This window comes from Archocentrus centrarchus, chromosome 16, assembly GCF_007364275.1.
Source record: "Archocentrus centrarchus isolate MPI-CPG fArcCen1 chromosome 16, fArcCen1, whole genome shotgun sequence".
Taxonomy (NCBI): domain Eukaryota; kingdom Metazoa; phylum Chordata; class Actinopteri; order Cichliformes; family Cichlidae; genus Archocentrus; species Archocentrus centrarchus.
This window is the reverse complement of record NC_044361.1, coordinates 17,629,648-17,655,804: the sequence shown is the minus strand read 5'-3', so window position 1 is coordinate 17,655,804 and position 26,157 is coordinate 17,629,648. Positions and strand designations below refer to the sequence as shown.

Below are 26,157 nucleotides of genomic sequence, written 5' to 3'. Positions count from 1 at the left end.
CAAGGTTTTGGCCCGCTATCATTTACCATACACGCGTCACACGTCCATCCACTTAACACATCACAATTAACTGATTTGGCACTGGTAGTTTACCTGTAATTAACATGAAACCCACATCATGTTTTGTGATCAGCGCAACTCATTACCTATGAAAGACAGAGAAGTCAAGTCTGCAGCTGTTTTTCTGCCTGACTCGTTCCATCACTTCACACTTGCTAATGGCTCTGTTTACTTGTCTTTTTCTTTTCCGTCCCTGCTCTCTCTTACCCTGTCATTACAACGTCTTTGATCTTCCCTCTTTTTCAGTCACTGGCATCTTCCTCATGTCCCAATTGTTCGATTTTGGTTTAAATCACTGTCACTTACTATGTGCATTTCTTTATAAATCTTTTTTTTTAATTTTATTTTTTTTATTTGTCTGAGTTTTCTTTTAATTTTGTAAGAATGTTTTCTCATGTGGATATATATATATATATATATATTAGGGCTGGGACTTTAACGCATTAATTTCGATTAATTAATTATGGGGAAATTAACGCGTTAAAAATTTTTAACGCATTTTAATCGCACTTTGCACCGTGGAACGTTTCTCAGTGCACGAGTTCCAGGCATACAGATTATATCGACGCACAATGTCCAAATTAGGGGCCGCATCCTGCGAAGGACCCGGCCCACGTCTTTCGCAGCCCACGAACACCACAAAGGCCGGAAGTGAGCGGCTAGCCTTCATATCAGCTGCCGTCACCTCTGCGTAGCTCATGTCGCCTAGCAACCGTGAGTGCGAAGCACAGCTGTGTAAAAGCAGCTGTTAAACGGAGAACGAACTTTTTCTCCTTTTTGTGGTTTAATTTTAAGTCTTTAATTCAAAATAAGCTGTTAAAACAAGCATAACACATTTCAACATCAAGGAATACAGCTGAGCTAATGATTAATTTCCAAATATAACAAGTGAGACATTAATGTTGAATAAAACTATCCAGTTATGATGCTTAACTTTAATTTCAGGTGTTTGCTTATCACAGGAGCACTTCCAACCTTCGTTGGTCCGTGTAGTAGACTGGTGGGAAAATAAACTAAAGTTTGAAGTTTAAGCTTATGTATATTGATTTATTCATCAACTAAACTTAAATTAATATTTCTCATGTCAAATATTGAAATGCTATTAAAATGCGATTAATTTCGATTAATTATTTACAAAGCTTGTAATTAATTTGATTAATTTTTTTAATCGAGTCCCACCCCTAATATATATATATGTATGTGTGTGTATGTGTGTGTGTGTGTGTGTGTAACATTGTCTTATAGTTTTTGTACTTATTTGTTTTTTATGTAAGCACGAAGAACCGCAGCAATTTCCTAATGCTGTGAACCTGTTCACCCATGTGGCAATAAAACCTTCTGATTCTGATATATATATATAGTGTGTGTGTATGTATATATGTCTATTTCTAATTTCTCTGTTCTTCTATAATAGTTTACTAACTAATGTTGAACCTCTGTTAGCTTGTGTGTATTCAGATGGATAAATAATAACATTTCTCATCAAAAGGCTAAATCCCAGTTCATTCCAAAAGGGACATATCATCAGCAACTCATTTGTTTCCCATTTAGCTGAATGAACAGGAAAAGCCAAGAGCAAAAATGTTAGCCCTGAAGTTATGTGCACCTGCATTTGTTTGTTCTTTGGTTTTAAATTAATTTCAAATGATGCATAGTGAGATGAGGTTATGTTGTGATGAGTAGAAATATTTTATGAATCATGGTTTTAGCTGTTTTAATGCTGTTACATTAAATTTAATGGCTTGAGGCTCAAATATAACAAACATATTTAAATGTTCATTCCCTTATTAATTGTATCTAACTATATCGGTCTGTCAAATGGCAGAAAACATCAAAAAGAGAGTAGTTTTACAAGTAAACTGGTGAAGATTTACATTGGTGCTCATAGTGAGTTGGATACATTCAGTGTTTAATAAGCCTTTTTTTTTTCCCCCTTTGGAAATCAAAGAAATTATTTGGCAACCATGTCCTCATGTACTGTAATTCTACAAAAGAACACCCACATCCTCTGAGTGGAATTTGATTTCTTTTTTTTTTTTTTTTACATAATCTGTGTAGTTTTTGTGAATTTGTGCATACGTTTGTGTTTGTCCTCGTCTGATATATATTTTGATACCATCAGGGGGTCTCTTCACACCCCCTGCAGGAAGCAGTTCTCACATAGTGGACCGCCTGTGGTTGTAGCTACGAGCTCCTGGTGTTGGGTGACATGAAGGGGCTACAGGGTAGACAGCTGATGCACATGCACATACTTAAGCAAACATAACAGAAGCTTGCTCACAGAAATGTTTTTGCAAATGCTGGAAACCATTGTATGTGTCCTCTAGGAAATGTTCCCTCCAACTGTTTGAACTCAGACTCTCTCTTTGTGCTTCAGGTTGTACATGGCATTGCCACTCGATCAACAACCTTTGTTTTGTCCCACTGCAGTTCAAAAATAATTCTCCATCACATGTGGTGTTTTAAAAGCAGCTTCTGTTGGACGCCTCATCGTTTGGCAGATGGAAACAGGCAGAAAATTGATCATCATTTTTATTTTGTAGACTGAGGCTTGATATTTCCATCCTTCCGGTGCATATCTGAGCTGTCAGTTTACCATCAAAAACACATGATCACATTTGTTTTGTAGCACTTCTCTTTAATGAAAAGTCAACAACACCGCTACTGGCAATGCTGGCGATGTCGTCACACATTCATAAAGTCGTGCTTTATGGCAAAACAGTTAGAGGATACCATCTATGATATTATGTTTTTGCTTTAAATTGTGGTAGAATGAAGAAATCACAAAACTCAGTAAATCTCAGGGCATTTTTCTACCTGCAGTTTATTTGCTCTGGACTAGTTAGTTGATGATTAGTTGAATCCAGGGCAGGTGTCACCAGTCTATCAAGAGAACCAGTGTCTTACACTTTATCCAGTTTTTCTTCTGCTTGGCCTGCAGATGGTGAGTACTTGTCTGCTAGCAACCAAAGCAGTCACAAATATTTTTTGGTGCAGCACCTTGTCTGTTACCAGTTTCACCTCTTCACTATTCATCAACTTGTTGGGGAATGCATTTTTTTTTTCCCGAGCAACCACAGGTTGCCAGAGAGTTGCCAACCAGTCTCTAGGGCTGTGTGACTGGGGCCTGTGTTATCTCATGTGCCAACAAAAGACTCTAAATCTCGAAAGTTTCAATTCGTGGTTAAAGAAAGGTTTGCAATTGTTTTGGTCAACATCAGAATTATTATGTTCTCACCTGCCCAAACAAACTGCACCAAGACCTTCTTGCTGTGAGGCAGCAGTGTTAACCACCACGCCACCGTGCTGCCCTCATTTTAGAGGTTGTTTTTTTAAAACCTGTGGTATTTCAATACAACCTAGCCCAACCTGCATCCAATATGCTACTCAAATAATGAGCCCTTGCCGTTTCATTGTGAATATTTTATGTGCAGTGTTATCAGATGATGTTCATGCACAGTATGCAAATCACATAAGTGGGAGGGGAGGTGGCTTTGAACAGCTAAGCCAGGCAGGCTTTCCTTTGATTCTAAACTAAGGATGAAGAATTCTTTCTAAAAAAAAAAAAAAGAAAGTTTTTTTAGTTTCAAAGTAAGATGAGGAATTTCATCAACACCTTCATTATTCTGCATTAATGTAAACAATAAACCAAAGCAGTTTTAGTGCAAACATTTTGCTGATTCGCAGCATGTCAATAACAGAATATGTCTTTTTAACACTGTGAGGAGAAAAAGAAGCACACTTGAGAATTTTTTAAATTTAATATGAGGTAAAATTGGCAGGTCAGAGTATGACTTTATGGCCGAACCAATATGAACCATGTGATGGCAGTTAATACAGACAAATAAGGAAATTTAGAAAGTCATCTTTTAGTTACTCAGGCCAACAATTTTACATTAGCTCTATTGACACTTCTATTATCCCAACTAATGTCAGTTTTGATATGTGAGGTGAAGGCATAGTTTTGTATTATGTTTTAATATTCATGAATATTAATTTACTGAACTACATACTGTAACGTGATATGGACTTAACAGTGTGAGAACATTAAGAATTTAAAAGAAGCTCTTTTATGTGTGGCACTACTTTTGACAGGGTGGGCAGGACTGACTCTGCATATTAAGCCATGCAGATGAATACTCAAAGTGAAAATGCTGAAAAGAATAAATTGCTGGAGAAAGTAATAGAAAGATAAAAGTGAAAAGAAGAGGAGAGCTTTCAGTAATGTATAACACCATGAAGAGATATGAATCATTAACAAGAGAAATGATAACGGGAGACGATGGAATACAAGACAGCACTGCTCTAAATTATTTGATCATATGGAAAAGACACTATCACTGCCTCTAGTTCAACCAGTGGGAATTGCTTCCATTTGGCAGGGAAAAAAAGAGAATCCTTTTGGATTGCATGAGTTGCAAACACACAAACATAAGCTCTGCACATGTCAGGGCATGTCTTCAGCATGCACCTATCTGTTTATTTCTGCCTGCCTCTTGTGGGGGTGAGGTATTTAGCCTCAGTAATTTTTGTGATGTGAGGAATTACTCTTATCAAATATAGGAGCACATTTTGACACATAACTTTGTTTTATTTAAGAGAAAATTTCTTGACTAAGGGGATGTGCCTTTATACCTTTTAAGAGTAATTGCTAGTATTGTTTTCATGGCTCAGACCCAAATGCATAACTCAGAATCAGTTCAGTTAAAGTTAAAATACTCGAAAGGGTCGATTTGGCTACAGTTGTTGCTGTAATAGTTTAAACACTCAAATGTTGCCTACTGTTAATAAGAAAAACTGAGCTTTTTACACTCATACATAAAATAAGTCAAATAAAAGAGGCCAGTAAGATAAGAGAAACAATTCTTTTAACTTTAAAATTACATGAATTAAAGCCAGTAGTGCAATGCCAGCTTTGAAAAAAAATGCAGTAATGCTTTCTCCTCTTTTGTTAACAGTGATGAGATGGCTCATCATCAGTGACAGCTGATTTTCTCCTTGCTCATCATAAATTTATTCCCTGTGAGTATAAAAGACATTACTGGAGCCTTTCACAAGGCTGACCCATCCCCTTTCAGTGCTGATTAACTGTGAAAGACCTGCTGTAAATGGACAGAAACCGATTGCTAGCCTAGCAACATACATATGAGGCTTACTGACTCTCCATACTGTGTCGCCTCTTCCACAAGACAGCATTTCATCTTCTCCAGATGCTTTATATTGTAGGATAAAGACCGTACAATATTAGAAGGAAAACCCTAAGAGGCAGATGACCTCCAAGCAAGCACATGGCGACAGTGGGAAGGAGAACCTCGAACAGAACCAGGCTCAAGGAGGGGCAGCCATCTGCTGGCTGGAGATGAGGGGAAAGAGAAGAGAGCAGAGGGAGGTGGAGTTTAATAATTACTAATGATTAAATGCTATAGTGGTGTATAAACACACAAGTGAAAAGAGCAAGGTCTAAACCAGGTAACAAAACTGAAGGGGCAGGGCAGATACCAGAGTCCTCAAAGCAGGTCCAGTATGTGGTCAAAACAGACTGCCACACAAAAAAAAAAAAAAGGTTTGAATGCTAGGCTTTTCCTCCCGGGCTGGACCAAAGAAATCCTCAGGAATATCGGGAGACAGAGATGCACAGCTGCAAAGTCTGTGACTTTTGAGCTTGGAAAGGAGCCCACAAGAAATTAGTCATTTTGCTTGGTTCCACTCTGGGGCGGATCCTGAGTCACTAACCACACACTTTGGGAGGTAGCAAAGAGCAGTCTTTTGCCTTGGCTGACTGGCCAGTGGTAGTGGATACAGCAGTGGTTTTCAAAGTTTTTGTTCCCACGACACACCAAAGAGCAAGCCACAATTCCAAAGTGAACCTATATGCATATCTGCAGAAAACAGCCTTTTATGTCATCTGGAATATCATCATTTTTGAGCATGTCTCCTACAGTTTTTCCTATGCAATAAGCTCCACTAGCATATAATTTGTGTCATCCTCGTATCACTTTCACACACTCCAAGAAACATTCTTGCTGCCCCTGGAGCCTGGGCTGTTTGAAAGTGGGTAAAGTTTCTCGCAGAAGAGAGTTCTGATATTCTCTGTGCCTCTTTAGATTGCTTGGTGGATTGTTTGTATTAGTTTACACCTCAGAACAAAATATGCAGTTGGGCAGAAAGCCATTGTAATACCCAGTGCAGCTGAAGCCATAGGACAGGTAGCTTTCACAGTAGTTTCCCCTGACAGGACCTTTGTTCAGGCCATTTGATGTGTGCAAATAGTGTAAAATGGATATTTCATTCATTACTTTATGTACAGTTACAGTAATAATGTATGTCTGACACAAAATCCCAAGGTACACCTGGATTTGCTCCCACTTGCTCTGGCACACAACTTGGGAACCACTGGGCTAAATTTATGTGGTGATATACATGATCAATAGTGGGTCAGTGACCACCTCCAAAGGGGACAACCCCCACTAGTGTTTAAATACCTGGACTCTCCACCTTTAGTTTTAGAACTGAAGAAGCCTCTTGGATGAGAGGTGAAAAAGTCCAATTGCCTTTTCATGTTCTTAAGATTACTATTACCTGGATGACTGAGAACCTACACAGACACACTGGGCTTAGATGACTGGAGGAGGTGGAACATTCCTTGAGATGGTTTGAACAGGGGAAAGAGCGAAGGTGGGCCTCCTCCTTCTGGTGTGCAGCGAGCAGAGACTCGGAGATGTGTGCATGAAGAAGAGTGTATATTCAGTTTTGGGAAGCGATCGTCTCGATTCATCCTGTCAGCTTTGACCCCCAAAGAGAAGCTGGATGAGATAGTGTGGCATAATTTGCTAATAGCAAAAAAGTAAGTTTTAGACTAAGTTTGTGTATCTTGACTCTGATAGAGGAGTAACTGTATTTTGTATATTTTCTTCTCGTGTGTGTGTGTGTGTGTGTGTGTGTGTGTGTGTGTGTGTGTGTGTGTGTGTGTGTGTGTGTGTGTGTGTGAGTATGAGTGAGTGAGACTGTCCTGACACGTTTCTCTCTCTAGCCACAGTCACTGTCACTCCAGGTCTTCGGCTAAACAAGTTGTTGAGCGTTTCTGCTTGACTGGACAGCCTGTCGCCACATCTGTCACTTCGCAGAAAACCCTGTGCCTGATTCCCTTCGACCCCCGTTGCATGTTTTTGTGTATGTGTGTGTGTTGTGGGGCACAACTTGACTGTAAAGCTCCTTGCCTAGTAGCTAAAACTGTGTCTGGTAAGATGTTTGTGTTTTACTTTGCTCTTAGACCTTTTTTCTGCAGTAGTAGCCTTTACTGCAGTGAGATCTGTCTGAGATGCAGCTACAGCAACATTCAAAACGTTTTTTTCCAGTTTTTGCAGTCAAAACTTTGCGAGTTCTGATTGTTGGTTAGATTACTTCAAATCCTTAGTTCTGCTGCAACTACCCAAAATTCATAGTGTGTTTTTACAAATTTCAGCTAGAATGTTACAGGAAAATGTAAACATCATATTTATTATTTTAGAATTATATTTCTCTAGCAGGATTGTACATTGATTATTAATGATAAATGTCTGCTCTAAAAGCCCATATTGTTTGAAGATTATACCTTTATTCATGTACATTCCTACAAATCACATTATAAAGTCTTATTTTCTGAGAATACATTGTTTTTCATGTCTCACTAAAGCTCTTTGTTGATCAGTAATACATTTCTGTCTTCATTAAGCCATTCTGGCAGGAAGTGGCTATAAAGGCGATATCATTCTGACCTGCTGTGTTTTTAGGTTCACATCATTGGGGAACTTGTTTTGCAATATTGCCGTGTTTTCAACTCACTGTTCTCCCCTCTCGCCTCTGCTCTGTGTGTTGGACATACAAACACACTGACATTGAGAGAGAGAAACAAGTGTCACAGCAAACACAATACTGACTCAAACTGCACACAAATGAACCAAGTTCACAAAACTTTATTTTCATTTCTTTCCATTTAATTCCATTCATTTTGTTTTCCTTCCAACTAAGATATATATAAACAACTTTACAATGTCTTATGTTCATTTTTTCATTTTCTCATGTTACCTCAGCTTTTGTCAGTATGGTTGCAGGTTTCTAAGAATTGAAACACAATCCCCTCATTGTGTGCTTTACTTTTTATGTATACCCGTGTTTGCCCTTGAGTAGCTCTGCTTACTATGGCTAGAATTCTTGTGCAACGTAAGTTGTGAGTAAAAAGGATGCGCACACTTGTGTCTATGCATGTTCACGCATGTGGTTGTGATTGAAGTTCTCTCCCTGAAAAGCTTTGGCCTTTGGTCTTCACCGTTCATGTCTATTCTTACTGTGACCAGTCAGCTCCTGTCGTTGGCTAGTCTGCCTCAAAGCACATTATTCCCAAAGGCCTAAGGCCCTAGAGTTATTAATAAACTGTACATTGTTTCTGTTGTATGGATATATTTTGTTTAAAGTGTTTTTGTGAAAATTGTTTCATAATTTTATATGAATGATCCAATGAGGATTTATGATGTGGCATCCTTTGTTTCATAGAGTTTGTGTTTAGTGTCTGCTGATTTGTAGAGAGGGAGAGAATTACAATAGTAGAAAAAAGAAGAAGCGCAAGGTAGCGAGAAGGCAGATTGGGATAAACTGCATTACACATGGCCTAACCTCAGCTTTTTAACTGAGTCTGTAGCTTTAATACACAAACAGTGCCTCATGAAAATGCAAGTATTTGCAAAAATATTGTATTGCAATATAGCACTCAGTTAACACACACATAACATGCTAATACATTTGCAAATACTCAAACACAGCTGCTAATGCACCCATTATATGTTAGAGTTTCTTTATTAATTAACACTCACACAGGTTCACACAGAGTGCAAAGTTCTTTTGGGCTTGCTACAGTAACTAATTCCTTAGGCGCGCTCACACACACACACACACACACACACACACACACACACACACACACACACACACACACACAAACTGGCTAAACGAATTAACAAACACAAACATCGTGCCTGCAGGTGTGTCATGAATATATTAGCATAAATACTGACCAGACCTATAATTATTTATCACATTAATGCCTGCACATGAATGTGTGCACACACACACACAAACAAAGAAATTAGGTCAACAGCCTTGAATTGAAAGAAGTTAAACCTTATTATGTCTGATTAATAACACAGCTGTAAAAGGTCTGGTGTGTTTGTATGTCCCTGGGTCTTGTATGGCTGTATGTATATACAGTGTATGTGATTGTGTATCCAGTACCTTAACTTCTTGACAGCTAATATTAACCACTACATACCTCAATGACTCTTTAATAAGGACTAATTTCCATATGTAATCTGATTCGTTGAGACGTGTGTGTGTGTGTGTGTGTCTACTACCCTTACCACAGGTCCTTTAATTCACACACACCATCAACCAGTCATCCTGTTCTCAGCTTGAAGTCATCTGCTTTCACAATAAATTCATTATCTTGATAGACTGACGCTGGATCAAATCTCAAGACAGTGTGAATAATCTGTTTCATCCAATGACATAATTAACAGTAACATGCTTAAGTATATATTTTGGTATTTCAAAGAGTGCTGTCAGTGACTTGATTGATGATTATAGCTCGGTCCTGAGAACATTCAGAAAAAAAAATGCTTCCTAACTGTCGCACATTATAGCAAATGTCAGTTAAGTTCAGAGCAAGAGAGCCGTGTCATGATTTGTCACTTTAACATGTCACCAGCTTGTCAATAATGTCAACAGAAGCTGTGAGCGGTACCTACTGTGTATCAGTTGTTGGGCTTCTTGTGTCGCTGTCTTTTTAAGACTGATTGTGTAAATTACAAGTGGGGTTACTTCATATGCAACTATGTGAAAAAGAAATTCAAAGCACTCCTAGTAAATATTTGCTTTATATATGAATTGTTCGTATCAAAAGACACCTTGACACATTTTTCTCTTGCAACATTGTTATTAAAGTATGAATAAAGTAAACATAATGGGAAAAAAAAGCAAGAGACTATTGTAGTGTTAAACTTACGAGTCAAATTGAAATTGCACAGATGTCAGGATATTTTTTTTCCACTCACTATCAAACTTATTTAAATTATTTTGTTGGAACAGTTTTGACTTATTTGTGCTGTACTACAATTATAGTAACTGTCATAGTTTGATCACGTAGTCGTGGCATAAAATTTTCGTTGTTAACACATTTCTTTCTTGTGTTACTTTAATTTTGTGCTTTTGGGAAATTTATGTTAAACAAACTTCTGCTAAAAAAAGGAAAAAAAACTCGGATCATTCCCACCTCCATCTTTCCCTGTCCATTACTTCACTTTAACTCCTCTTATTTTAGTAGAAGCAGCATTGTTGTGAAGCTCTTTAGGCAGTTAAGGGGCCTTTTTTGGTCCCAACAGATTCCCATTGCTCTCATATGTAGTCATCTATCTTCTTGGAAAGCTTCTACAAACACACACACACGGAGTCACAGACACACAGAGTAAAGACAAAAGTGTATACGTATCATCTTCCCTCCCATTACTGTGTATGTTTTCATATACACACAGTCTCACAAACACACACATACAAACAACAGACACATACACATTGTACTTGGAGCCCCCTTGCCAATTACCTTTGATATATCCATACAATGCGTCTGACCCATATCTTCTGTGACATTACGTGTGCACATATGTCCACACACACAAACAAGCTTTGATGTATTGAGACGCTCTGCCTTATGCACAGGCGTGCACAGAAGGGCATGCCTGCAGTTCAGAAACTATGCAAAAGTAGGTTAAAGCTGATGTGCTGTTTTTTTTTTTTTTTAAAGGATTGTGTAGGCTGTTAATTAAAGCCATGCATCTATATTCACTTATGCACACGCACAAACACATGCATGTACTTCATGCACACATACATGTAGTTAGTGTAAACATGCTCGAGAGATGATATTTGCATATGCCTGTGCGCGCGCGTGTGTATTGGGTTAATCCGTGATGATGATGCTACCTGCCAAGACACCCACGCATCACATCAACAGTTGTTGCTCTAAACTAAGCTGCTTAATTACTGCAATTAAACTCTGTGTGTGGTGCTTGTGCACGGGTTGCAGTGTGATAACGTGTGTGGCGGAGACTGAACGAGGGCTCGTGCGCGCATATGTGCGCGAAGCTTCTCAATTTATCAAAATGTTTATTGGTAAAGTTTTTGAATTTTAGTGAAAGCTGTTGAATACATAAATGTATGTAAATATCAAACAAATTAAAGTTGTGAAATGACATCATGCATATTTCAAATATTTACATGTTAGACTGGGGAGCAGGGACTAAGGATGGTGTTAACTGATTAAACTAATAATTATGTAGTCTGTGTACCATTTGAATCTTTAAATTTGTTTCATATGAAAATTCAGAAGACGGCAATTTAGTCAGCGATCTTGTGATGTTGAGTCAATGGATTTATATGCTAATAAATTTCACAGTTATCCCCACACTTAAATACTCTGCAAAATTGATATCCTCCTCTTCTTTTTCCAACAAATCTTTTCTCTCCTTAATTCAGCATCACCACACAAGCGCTCGCTTTTCTCTCTCTCTCCTTCCACATTCATCATTTAATTTCTCAAGTTGCTTTTCCTGACATCTGCCCCAGAATTTTTTATTTATTTTTTTTGTTACTGTCTTGTGGGTGGGGAGGTTTACTGTGGAGGCAGACAGCCAGAGGCAAGTGGATGATGGAGTAGGATAGGGGAGGGACTGATGTGACTGAAGGTCAGACAGGCCTTCCAGTCAGTGCCACTGTAGAGAAGTGTTGCATGGTTGTGTGTTTTTGTGTGTGCTTTTTAATGTGGTGAAGAACTTTATTATCTTTTGGAAAGGCTTTTAGTTCAAATGAATATGTTTATAAAACAGTTTGTGTGTTGGAGGGCTGAATACAAGCCCCTTTTAGCCCTTTTAAATTAATTGTTCTATGTAATATAATTTCCTCAAATTATATTGATGAAAGTAAGTTATTTTAATATATATTAAAATAATAGCTAAACACGTTTTTTTTTAATTTGGCATTGTATCCTTGACATAAATCTAGTTTGCTCATATGAATACAATCTGAAAATACCTCAGTATAGAGTATGTGGTAATGTTATTGATTACACATCATTTGTATGTAGCCTTTCTTGACTCTCTCTGCTGCTCTCCATATGAATTCCTAGGCATGCCCAGACTGAATGTACTTAAGAGGCAATCTATTGATCCATGCTCTGTCTGTGTTGACACACATCTCTCTTTGGAGGGACCCAGTGTGTGTTTGTGCATATTTATAATCTGTTTTATTTTATTTATTTATTTATTTTTTTTGGTCTCCATGAGAACCAAGAATAGATGGGAATTGAGAGCGGTCTGACCAAAGGTACAAAGTTCACAAACTTTTAATACAGATTTGAATTGTTTTCCCCCTCTGCTCACATTCTTTATTTTGTACTTTTATATTTGCAGATTTGCAGGGTCATGCAAATCTCCTGAGTGGTAATATTTAATAGACTGCAGATGTTATGCACATGGAGATCTTGTTATACTACATTAAGTACATATTTTCCATGATACAGAGCAACACATGGCTAAACATGTGTACATTGAGCTATTATGATTAATATAAGTGTGTGTGTGTGTGTGTGTGTGTGTGTGTGTGTGTGTGTGTGTGTGTGTGTGTGTGTGTGTGTGTGTGTGTGTGTGTGTGTGTGCGTGCGTGTGCTTCTAATTTAGGCTGTCACATTATTTGTATTGAAAAAAGAATAAATTATCAACCAAAATTGAAGTATTGCAGAACTTTTTGTTTAAACCAACCAAATATTTTTATTTCAGTAAATTTGAACCATCTTAAGTGGTTGCCCTCTCGCTCTCTCTTTCACACACTCTCCTACCATGGGTGTACTGCAACATGTTTTAGCAGTGTGTTGACTTGTGTTATGGAAAATAGGGATTTAGTACAGTTTAATAGGATCATCTTTATGTGCACCTAATCTATAATCTGTTAAACATTGTGCCCCATGGCAGCCAATCACAATTTATACCATATTACAGAGATTTAGATAAGTAAGGATATTGAACTCATATGGCAAATGGTAGGATAGGTTATGTCTATTCTTGCATACAACCCATGTACAGTAAAGGGTACTACAACTTCTACACAACTATACTGTGAGACCACTAGTGCTTTAATTTTGCCTTTATTTAATTATGTATTTATTTATTTTTTGAGTATCTTGGTATTAATTACGTTCAAGCTGACACAGACTCCACAAATTTATTCAAAACCCAATAACTACGGTATGTTATTCCAGCATGAAGTGACAAATTCTTGCAAATCTTCTGATCTTAGGACTGATTGGTTTTCTCAGTATTTAAATGTCCCGTTAAGGCCATATTTTTCCTTCACAGAAAGGGACTAGGTTGAAGTGGGTTGAGGTCAGGTGACTGTGGTTTGGTCTTCAAGTTGTTCTTGGTTAGAGGTCATTATCCTGATACACTGTGAATCTGGGACCATTCTTCCCCTTGGTCAGTGTGTAGTTGGTCCAGTGCAAGTATCCCACGGTGCTGTTGGTAAAACAGTGTCTCACACACACTTCTGTTTGTCTTTCCATCCATTCACTTCTGTTACTGCCACACTTTCATCCACTTGGACATGATGGTATGTTTTAGTTAACTAAGCGTTTGCCAATAGGAGGCATACTTATAATGTGAGGCCACCTTTCCTCAATACTTTTGCTAATTTGTGTCTTTTTTTTTAAAAGCCAGTCTCTATTAAATGAAGTTGTGTATCTGTCTTTCACTGAAAGACAGTCTGGGACAGTTTTTCTCTGCTTTGTGTTTCACTTTTTATCTGTGTTACTGTGCTTTGGAAACGGGTGAGCCAGTTCCTGCAGATTGCTTTAGAGGGCTTTGGATTGCCAATATAATAACCATCAGTTAGTCAGCTATGTCCTCCACATAGCCTGAGGCATAGAAAGCTCCTTTTTACTTAGAAGAACACATTCAGTTTTTACACTTGGATAGTTTGATGCCATTTTCAAACATGTTCAAAGGAGTTACGGTCAGAGCCACACATTCGCATAATCTTGATGGCAGAATCTCTGTTTGTTCTTCATTTTATGTGTCATTAATTTTGTTTTTGGAAAGGAAATATATTCATGTACATATTTTGTAGATTAATATTTACAGTTTGCAAGAAATACAGTGGTTAACCTTTCAGAATAAGACTCAATTTAAAAAACATCGGTTTTAATAATATATTATTTTGATTAGTAATATCACCAATGTAAATATAATTTTGTTCTGGGAACAGTGGTAATTTTACAGTATAAATCCACTTAGTAGAATTCAACCTGTTTGACTATTACATTAGTACACTTGTATGTAAATAGCACGGGCTACCAAAAGATGATGGGGAAATATGTGGTCATGTTTGAGTTTTTGTATGTCATGATTTGAGACCCTTTCAGTGTTTTAGGAGTGGCTTTTTCTTCCAATCACCTGAATCAATTGGTTCTGTCATGCTTGAAAGCAACCACTTCAAAACCTTCATCTCATTTCTCCTCCCACTATTCCAGTCCACAGGCAGAGTGGGAACATGGGGCTGTGAGAAATTATACATGTAAACAATATCACAGTAACAATTACTATAGGTGATGCTTGAAGACACACGCGTAGTCCCAATCATGTGCATTATATGTTACAACACGTCTTCAGACTTGTACCATGTTCAAAGATACACAGAAATGTCCTAGATTTGACCCAGCAAGATATCCACTTTTATGAAAACGTGAGCAAGGAGTGCATTCAGGCCTACAGCTGACACTTTAAGATGCTGTCAGATTAATGGGACTCTGTCTGAAAACACCTGAACTTTCCTTTGATGTTGTGAGGATAGAGGCCAGAAAATATCGTTACAAGTGAATAAATGTCCTCATTACATTAGTGTAAAATGAAAGCGTGTCCATAAAAACATACCCAGACACAGCAAACAAGTATTTGGCAGAGGATGGGCTTATGTGCGTATGGTGTTTTCAGGCATGCTGATGGTGTTGTTCTTGGACAAAGACGAATGGAACTTGGACGTGCACGCAACTGTTTCCTCTTTGTACAAGCGTTTTCACTCACTTTCCTTCTCAGCTTTTTGGGTTGGGAATACAGTCAGAAACTGTAAATAATGCGGGAGATTTTTCTTTTTTTTTTTAAAACCCTAATATGCTTTTTCACTCCTCACTTTGCTGTCTGTGCCATGCTTTATTAACGTGAAGTGAATGTTAATAGCTTCAGGAAAACCTGTTAATAGCTTCAGGAAAACCACCCTTGTTTGTTATTGCTCTGACATCAAACTACATCATAAAGTGGTTGGAAAAAAGGACTTGGGTCAAATTTTAATGTGTAACGTGAACACGCACAGGTCAAAGCACAATGGAAATGTGTCCCTCCTGACTTTATTTCATGGGATTCATCTACCCATATTTTGATTATTAACAAAACAATGATAGCCATCATCATCATCATCATCAACAGACATCATCAATATTCATATTTGTCATTGTATCAGAGACAAGATCAGCTACAGAACAGTGTTTCGACCACTTATGTTAGTGACATTAGTGTGTCTAGCACGCTCAAGGACACTTCAGCAGTTCACATACTTTCTACTTACCAGAAAGTACGTACAAAAGTAAAATCTGTCATATCCACAAAATATAATGGTGGCGTACTTCGTAGTAGTATTTGATCAAATGTAATGGCTGAAGCACAATTAGGTTTACAGATTTCTCCTGCTCAAGAGCACAACTTTTCTTGCATGCTGTCTTGACAGGAGACAGTTTCCACCCCTTCACCACTGCGACCTCTCTCCACTACACATAAACAAAAGCAGGGGAAGCAGATGTGCAGCTTGAATAAGACCAGATACAGAAAGGAGAGCAAGCAGACATTTCCTAATAGCTGCCTCTTCTGCGTATTTGGCCAACAATAACACAGTTAGCACACCTGACACAAAAGAATTGAGAAGCAAGCCAAAAGGGCAAATTACTGGGCGGGTTATTGAGTCTAGCTGGAGATCTATGCATGGCCACGACCTTGAGTAAACATGAGACTTTTCCAAAGCATCAACCTGTTCAAAACATAATTAACAGGGGATTCAGAAATATTTCACAGCAAACAATACATAAGCTTAATATTTGTACAGCATTATTGGACTGGAATCACAAGAATGTTGTTTTGGAAGGAACCAATTTAGCTCTTAGACCATTTTATTGGGAGACCATTTGGCCAGTGTTATTCTGGGACAAACCTGTTAACCTGAAAAGGACACTACTATTGTGCTGGATACAGGAATACAGTCATCACTGGTATGATGCAGTCAAGGTCCTTGACTTGGTAGTGACATTGGTGTTATTGAGCCCAAACAAGCTGACTTGTCCATGGAATTGCTGTCACTGCCTTTCTTTAGCTTTAAACGGTGGACATTTTGGATAAATAATTCTTGCAGTAAATCAATAACATTATAAATTAACATTAGAAGATAATAACACGTCTCTACAAGAAGTTCGACCTTCGGGTTCTTTGAAAATTTCTGGTGACCAGCAGCAGATGGGAATTTCTTAAGCCTGAGAAGAGAGACATTGGTAAAAACAGCGCTTACTTTCTAAGCATAATAAATTAAATGAATTAAGTAATGATAAGGGATTTAATGAAGTATGCTATTATTAAATATTGTCCGAAGGTGAAATATGCTTTAAATTAATTGCATACTGAAGTTATCTTGATACATTCTTATATAGTGTGCATGTTGGCCTGATATGATTTAAGCACGTGTGATTGATGGATGCATTTGATTGCGTTTTTAGACGTGGCTGGTGACAGAAATCATTAGTGCTTCTTAATGTCGATGATGAGCTCTGGAAACGCTTTCATTCTAGTTCAGACAATTACACCGTCATCATTTTTAATCTATCTGGCCCATGCTCACCTCTATACACACACACACACACACACACACACACACACACACACACACACACACACACACACACACACACACACACAGTCCAATTAGCCAAACAGTATGACCACATGCATCTTTCTGTCTGTCTCTGCACGGCTAATGATAATGATGGCTGTGTGCATTTGTGTGTGTGTGTGTGTGTGTACCTCATGCTCATGCCCCTGCAAGTGCAAATGTGTTTTTGTGTGCCTCTATGATATAATATGTCTTAACACATAGCTTAAACAGACACTCAACCATTTCCAGACCTACAGTCAAATGACACTTAGCTCATTAAGCTCCAGCACTGAGTCTTGCTCTAATTTAGCATGAAGCCAGTAGATCATCTCCTCTTGCTGCATTTGACCTTCACATTCCTGCAGTCCATGTTTACAACGCTGGTATTTTTAATACTTGTCACTGACTGTCATAAGCAGGGTTTTTAATCAAAGCCTTGGCACATATAGGCAAAGACAACAAGAGCCTAATATCTGTGAGAAGTCGATGTTACAGCACAGGAGCTTTGTAGCTTGAACTTGGCTGTCATAACTATTTACACTAGTATTTCTGATAATGGATGAAGGAGGAATTAAAATGGAATAAAACCACGTTTTATGTTTGTTATGACAATGAGTTAAAAAGAGAAGCTGATGTGGTGTGGGGAGACTGCTCCTGCAGAGTCTGCGGGCTAAGAGAAGTAGAGAGTTGTAAAAAAGGCATTTTAAAGCTTTTTTTTTTCTTTTCTTCAGGTGCCACTCATTGATCAGGAGTACAGCTGTTTATTGTTAACTGGACTTCTTTAAGCAAACAACCAGAACAGGCTGCATGGATGAAACAGATAGGACGTTATAGCATTGATAATTTTAACCAAGTCTGTAAACATGAAAAGGATCTTTTTTTTAAAATTTTTTTAAATAAACATGATGTCATGGCCGGGGAGGAAACGGACGAGGAAGGACTCACATGAAGGACTCCAGAAGCAAACATAACTAAAAAGGGGATTTATTTCAACGGGGAAACACAAATACAAAAACCTTGGAAGGGAGGCACAGGGAGACGAAGGGCAGGCACAGGGAACACAGGAACATGCGGGCACAAAACATCAACGACGCAACAGAGAACAAAACAAAACTGAGGGCTTAAGTACACACTGGGTAATCAGGGCAAGAGGAAACAGCAGGGAACAACAGGTGAGGCAAATGAAACTAATTACACAGGGGAAGCAAAGCTGAACACAAAGCACAGAAAAACCAGACTGTCAAAATAAACAGGAAGTGACAAACCAAGGAACATACTGACTAAACACGGGGAACAGGCACAGACTCAGGACAGAGACGCAGACATATCACAACACTAGGAAATAAACTAACACAAAACGCTGGGCCAACGGCCCAGGACATGACAGTACCCCCCCCTCAAAGGCCGGCTCCCGACGGCCAAAACCAGAAAACAAAACCAGACAAGGGCGGGAGGCGGGGGACCAGGAGGGAGGGCCCGAAACAAAAACAAAGACAGGGAGCAAAACAGAAATCACAGGGCGTGAACAAAACAAATCAAACCCGTACAGGAAGAAAACAAAAACACAGGACCAGAACAAAAGGCGACGGCACAAGGCCGGAGACAGTCCAAAACAGGGGGTCGAAACAAGGAACAGTCCAGGAGCTATGACAAAACAAAAAACAGCAGGGGAAAAAACAGTCCACAGTTCAGGGGAGTCAGTGGGAAATCCAAAAACAAAAAACACACAGTTCAGGAGGCCGCAGAGGCCAAGGGGCCACAAAGCAAAATCCCAACGAGGGAGGCCGACCGCGCTCCCAGCGGCGGCGGCGACGAGGACGAGAAGGAATCACTGGAGGCCGACCGCGCTCCCAGCGGCGGCGGCGACGAGGACGAGAAGGAATCACTGGAGGCCGACCGCGCTCCCAGCGGCGGCGGCGACGAGGGGGAGTCACTGGAGGCCGACCGCGCTCCCAGCGGCGGCGGCGACGACGAGGAGGAGTCACTGGAGGCCGACCGCGCTCCCAGCGGCGGCGGCGACGACGAGGAGGAGTCACTGGAGGCCGACCGCGCTCCCAGCGGCGGCGGCGACGACGAGGAGGAGTCACTGGAGGCCGACCGCGCTCCCAGCGGTGGCGGCGACGAGGAGGGGTCACTGGAGGCCGACCGCGGGGCGTGCGGCGGCGGCGACGGGGAGCAGACACTGGAGGCCGACCGCGGGGCATGCGGCGGCGGAGAAGGGCGACCCCGGGCTCTGGTGGGGAACCCTCGGGTGACGTGGAGCGCTCGGACTGAGCAGAGACCCCCACCGGCTCGGACTGAGCGGGACCCCCTGGCTCGGAGCGCTCGGACTGAGCGGAGACCCCCATCGGCTCGGACTGAGCGGGACCCTCGTGCGCGGAGCGCTCGGACTGAGCGGAGACCCCCATCGGCTCGGACTGAGCGGGACCCTCTGGCGCGGAGCGCTCGGACTGAGCGGGACCCCCTGGCTCGGACTGAGCGGAGACCCCCATCGGCTCAGACTGAGCGGGACCCTCTGGCGCGGAGCGCTCGGACTGAGCGGAGACCCCCATCGGCTCGGACTGAGCGGGACCCTCTGGCGCGGAGCGCTCGGACTGAGCGGGACCCTCTGGCGCGGAGCGCTCGGACTGAGCGGAGACCCCCATCGGCTCGGACTGAGCGGGACCCTCTGGCGCGGAGCGCTCGGACTGAGCGGGACCCTCTGGCGCGGAGCGCTCGGACTGAGCGGAGACCCCCATCGGCTCGGACTGAGCTGAGCCCATGGGCTGAACGGGGCCTACATAGTGAGGCACCGGATGCGTAGGCTGGGACCGCGGAACAGGGCACACTGCGGCTTTATTGAGCAGCAGGGGCTGCTCGAGGAATAGCTGAGGTGCAGGGGACTGCGTGGAAGCAGGCCGGGAGACGACTGGCTGCGTGGAAGCAGGCCGGGAGACGACTGGCTGCGTGGAAGCAGGCCGGGAGCCGGCTGGCTGCGTGGAAGCAGGCCGGGAGACGGCTGGCTGCGTGGAAGCAGGCCGGGAGACGGCTGGCTGCGTGGAAGCAGGCCGGGAGACGGCTGGCTGCGTGGAAGCAGGCCGGGAGACGGCTGGCTGCGTGGAAGCAGGCCGGGAGACGGCTGGCTGCGTGGAAGCAGGCCGGGAGACGGCTGGCTGCGTGGAAGCAGGCCGGGAGACGGCTGGCTGCGTGGAAGCAGGCCGGGAGACGGCTGGCTGCGTGGAAGCAGGCCGGGAGACGGCTGGCTGCGTGGAAGCAGGCCGGGAGACGGCTGGCTGCGTGGAAGCAGGCCGAGAGCTAGGGAGATCTGGCTGCGTGGAAACAGGCCGAGAGCTAGGGAGATCTGGCTGCGTGGAAACAGGCCGAGAGCTAGGGAGATCTGGCTGCGTGGAAACAGGCCGAGAGCTAGGGAGATCTGGCTGCGTGGAAACAGACCGAGAGCTAGCTGACACTGGGGCCTGAGAGGGAGCTGACACTACTGGAGCTACAGAAGGAGCAGGAGCTGAGGGAACTGGGACCAAAACCGAAGGAACTAAGACAGGGGCTGAGGGAACTGACTGAGAGGGCACTGAAACAGCTGACACTGGGGACCGAGGAAGAGTTACTGGAGCTGACTGAAGGCGAGGGAGAGCGACTGGAGCTAGAGCTGACTGAGACCCTGCTGCTGCAGCTAACACAGAAAACCGATGCGAAGGCTTGGACCTGGTTGCCCCCACCCGCGGAACAGGAACGGGTGCAGAGGTCAGCCCGTCCGTGGCTGCCCCCACCCGCGGAACAGGTACGGGTGCAGAGGTCAGCCCGTCCGTGGCTGCCCCCACCCGCGGAACAGGTACGGGTGCAGAGGTCAGCCCGTCCGTGGCTGCCCCCACCCGCGGAACAGGTACGGGTGCAGGGGGAGCTGGAGCCAAGGGAGCGGGAGCAGGGTGAGCAGAGGGAGCTGGAGCTAACTGAGGGGTCTGAGACTGCGACTGAGGAGGAGCTGGAGCTACAGCTGACTGGGAACACTGCGACTGAGGAGGAGCTGGAGCTACAGCTGACTGGGAACACTGCGACTGAGGAGGAGCTGGAGCTACAGCTGACTGGGAACACTGCGACTGAGGAGGAGCTGGAGCTACAGCTGACTGGGAACACTGCGACTGAGGAGGAGCTGGAGCTACAGCTGACTGGGAACACTGCGACTGAGGAGGAGCTGGAGCTACAGCTGACTGGGAACACTGCGACTGAGGAGGAGCTGGAGCTACAGCTGACTGGGAACACTGCGACTGAGGAGGAGCTGGAGCTACAGCTGACTGGGAACACTGCGACTGAGGAGGAGCTGGAGCTACAGCTGACTGGGAACACTGCGACTGAGGAGGAGCTGACACTGGAGGAGCTGACACTGGAGGAACTGACACTGGAGGAACTGACAGAGTGCTAGGGTGAACAGACATTAGGGAAACCGACTGAAGGCTAGAGGGGCCTGAGTACGTCAAAACTGGCCGCGTGGAAGCAGGCCGGGAGACAGAAAGAGCAGACTGCGAGCTAGAGAGAGCAGGAGCTAAGGGCGTTAGAGCTAACTGCGAGGAGACTGACTGCGAGGAGACTGACTGCGAGGAGACTGACTGCGAGGAGACTGACTGCGAGGAGACTGACTGCGAGCTAGGGAGAGGAGCTGACTGCGTGGAAGCAGCCTGAGGCACAGCTGACTGGGGAGACTGAGACTGAGCCACAGCTGACACCGGGCACTGAGAATGCGCTGACACTGGGGACTGAGAATGAGCTGACACTGGGGACTGCAGTAGGTGAAGGGTGGAGGTTAAGAAATCCTGCACTAACCCATGCAGAGAGCCAAATAACCAAGGGTAATCATCGACTAGCCCTTGCAGCTGGGCCGTGAGCTGTTGCTGTTCCTGCTCACATGGGTCAGCCAGAAGGTCCATAACCAGTGAATCCACCCAACAGATAATGGTCTGCTTTGCCACCTCAGGGAGGGGAAAGGCAGGGGGGTGACGGGAATAATTGTCCGCAGGCATAGTAGCGTTGAAGCCAGTGTTACTCACGGAAACGGAGGATTGGGTGTGAAGTGGTGAAGCGGTCCGCGGCGTTATACCGCTCGGGTCTCGGGGTGCCTTCCGCCGTTGCTGCCGGGAACTCCCTCTCCTCCGCGGCTGCCGAGGAAGGGAGGGATCAGCGAAAGGGGAGGCAGGTGAGTGACGATGACGGGGACTGTTCAAAGACGCCCCCCAGCGCTAGACGAGTGCCGTCGAAAAAATTGGAGCCGGAGGGGGTTTTGTAATGGTTGCGTCGTTCTGTCATGGCCGGGGAGGAAACGGACGAGGAAGGACTCACATGAAGGACTCCAGAAGCAAACATAACTAAAAAGGGGATTTATTTCAACAGGGAAACACAAATACAAAAACCTTGGAAGGGAGGCACAGGGAGACGAAGGGCAGGCACAGGGAACACAGGAACATGCGGGCACAAAACATCAACGACGCAACAGAGAACAAAACAAAACTGAGGGCTTAAGTACACACTGGGTAATCAGGGCAAGAGGAAACAGCAGGGAACAACAGGTGAGGCAAATGAAACTAATTACACAGGGGAAGCAAAGCTGAACACAAAGCACAGAAAAACCAGACTGTCAAAATAAACAGGAAGTGACAAACCAAGGAACATACTGACTAAACACGGGGAACAGGCACAGACTCAGGACAGAGACGCAGACATATCACAACACTAGGAAATAAACTAACACAAAACGCTGGGCCAACGGCCCAGGACATGACAGATGTAGGAGCAATAGGGCGGCTCAGTGGGTCAGCAGGTGACCATATACGCCAGATGACTGTGGTGCAGGCGGCCTAGGTTCGCGTCCGACCCGTGGTCGTTTCCTGTGTGTTTTCCACTCTCGCTTTCTCCCCACTTTCCTGTTTCTCCTCACTGTACCCTATCTAAAAAAAAATCTTTAAAAATCTTGATATAAACACCAACTCTAAAGTGGAATTATCCAGTTAATTTATCCATCAAATATTTCCCTCAGGTTTCAGCCTACATGTTTTGCATTCATTACCTTCAATAGGTAAGGTTATTTTTAATCAAATTAGTGAAATGTAAACGTGAGATTCCCATAAGTATAACGGTATCTACAGTCATTGTAACCTGTTCTCATTTGGGAATTCTTGCTCAAGCTTGCTTTGATTATTGACTGTGATTATTGGTGGCTGTAACACAAGGTCAAGGTTGACATGAAAAAGCAAAATGTTAAATGGGTTAATAAGGATGTTTATGTCGGTTTTTAATTCCAGTGGTTTTTTTTTTTTTGGTTTTTTTTTTTATATATTTTTGTCTTTCTAGAGGGAGTGTGTGAGATCTGGTTAACCAGCGAGGACACCGGTGCTTATGGTAGAGACATAGGGACAGACCTGCCCGCGCTGCTGTGGCGACTGGTGGAGGAGATTCCTGAAGGTGCCATGCTAAGGCTGGGAATGACAAACCCACCATATATCCTGGAACACCTAGAGGTATGCACAGTACACACACACACACACACACACACACACACACACACACAAACCTCCACAAGTTCACGCATAAGTACTATCAAATCCAATAATGCATCATTTATAATAAAAGTAAAACAATGAAACACTCTGGACTTTTCCTTTTAACGGTTTTGTTTTTCTCCTGATGGGCTCATTCTGTGAACAAACAATATTGCTTTGCCCAGATTTAATAAACTAAAAGCCTTTCTGTTTTGCTTACCAAGCAGTTTAGCTGCAGCACTCATTCTCTGCTGATTAGTTCATTCTCTTCTTTCCCTAATGAGTCAATTAAGGACCATTGTGTCCTCTTTAGTAACCTCATTTTATCAATCATTATTGTCTTTCCTAATGGAACAATGGGCATTGTTACCCCCCTCTATTTTCTCTCTGGCTCTTTACCCCTAACTTCTTTGTGTATTTGCAAGTCTGTGAGACATGAATTTTCTGCCATTTAAATCTGTTTCTGCCTCTTCCCCCCAATTTTGTATTTAATTTGTCTTGGAGAGACAACACATTATCCTATTCTGTCGCTTTTCCCTCCATGAACTGACAGTTGTGCCTCTTTTTAAAAAAACAAATTAATGTATAGAGTGCGAAGGAAGGAATTACTGAATAGCATGTGTTAGATGAGAAGATACCTTTTGAAAATTTTCCCTTCCATTGACCAAATTATCTGGATAGATGATGTATAAGAACATGTTAATGTTTTCTGGTCCATCTGGGCCAATTCATCTTTCATTGTTTTCAACACGAGTATAATCCAGAATGATGCGGTCAGTGCATTGCTTCCTCTTCTTCTTCTTTTTCCACAAATTTTTAGGAGTCTGTTTAATAGTTAATTAGATAATTAATTTGTTAATTCATTTAAGTTAGACTTGTAAATTTATATCAGAGTTTTGCCATCAGTTAAGGTCTTCTCTGTTTCTTTTGGTATTCCTGTAAAATTTGTTGCTGTAGGAGGATTTGTAATCTGCTCTACTGTACCAGTCGTTGCCAGAAAATGCTGGAAAAAAACAAGTAAATTGCCTTTTGACAGTTCCTCATTGACAGGTCATCATTCTGTCATCACTCTGAAAATAAACCAATAATGAAAACGCGCTGAAGTTATAATTTGCCAGATGAGTGAGCGTAACAACAGTTATCAGCTCCATGTTTCAGTTTTGTTACAGAAGGTAAAAGAACGATGCATTTTTATCCCGAGGTCCTGCTTTCAGGTCATTAAGTGGGCAGAAAGTATCAGCTAGGAGTGCAAGCTATTATTCATTTGAGCTTTTTCTCTGCTATATAGCAGCTGGTGGTGTCCAGAGTTTCTCAAAAGAAGTAGAATATTTTGTTACACCTCTATACACTGATCAAGCCCAACATTATGACCACCTGCCTCATATTGTGTTGGTCGCCCCTTTGCAGCCAAAACAGCCCTGATCCGTCAAGGCATGGACTCCACTAGACTCCTGAAGGTGTGCTGGGGTATCTGGCACCAAGATGTTAACAGCAGATCCTTTAAGTCCTATAAATTGTGAGGTGGGGTGTCCATGGATCAGACTTGTTTATCCAGCACATCCCATAGATGCTCAGTTAGATTGAGATCTTAGGAATTTGGAGACCAAGCCAACACCTCAGACTTGTTGTTGTGCCCCTCAAAACCATTCCTGAACCATTTTTTGCTTTGTGGCAGGGCACATTATCCTGCCGAAAGAGGCCACAGCCATCAGGGAATATCATTTCCATGAAAGGGTGTACATGGCCTGCAAAATGGTAGAGAGTGACCACTGCAGAGCAGGAACACCCCATGAGAACTGCAGATTTGGAGATGCTCTGACCCGGTCGTCTAGCCATCACAATTTGACCCTTGTCCAATGCACTCAAATCCTTACGCTTGTCCATTTTTCCTGCTTCTGACACATGTACTTGGAGGACTTTCTCCCTAATATATCCCGCCTACTACCAGGTGTCATGATGAGATGTTATTCACTCCATCAGTCAGTGGTCATAATGTTAGACTTTATAGGTCTATGTTAGAGTGTGGATAAAGATAAGGATGTAAAAATTGAGTATTGAGCAACATGGACTGCAAATTTGGACTCAGTATGTAATAAACCAAGTTGTGCTTTGATACCATGGACTCAGCAGTATTGCACAAAACCTGGAAACAAATATAAAACAAACAAACAAACGAAACAGCAAGCAAGTGGCAGTGCTCCAGTTTTCCCTTTTTATTGCACCAAGAAAACTCATGTTTTGTGCAAATCTGCTCTTTATGAGACAGTAATTGATGTAAGGGTGTAACATCACATACTGCTAGTCACAATTGATCTGCAACACGTCGTAGAATGCAGTGCAAAATTCTGTAGTCTAACAGTAATGATCAGAAAACTTCTCTTTGCTTAGAACTGCAGTGCACTATCACAATTCTTATTGAGAAATGTTGCTCTGGGAAAATCTTATCTGAACTTGTGCTTCAGTGACAGGGACAAAACTCAAGGAAGTGGGACCTTTTCTTCAAATTATAATTAAAATTTTAATGTGGGCTTAAACTTGA

At 42.4% G+C, this 26,157-nt stretch overlaps 1 protein-coding gene across 1 annotated transcript in view; it reads left to right on the top strand.

Moving 5' to 3' along the window:
• Positions 1 to 26,157, top strand: part of cdkal1 (CDK5 regulatory subunit associated protein 1-like 1) — a 260,220-nt gene that overhangs the window by 115,971 nt on the left and 118,092 nt on the right. Inside the window, exons 9-10 of the mRNA XM_030750431.1 lie at positions 11,829 to 11,849; positions 23,433 to 23,597. Of these exons, the coding sequence (XP_030606291.1) occupies positions 11,829 to 11,849; positions 23,433 to 23,597 (186 nt within the window). The remainder of the gene's footprint in view (positions 1 to 11,828; positions 11,850 to 23,432; positions 23,598 to 26,157) is intronic.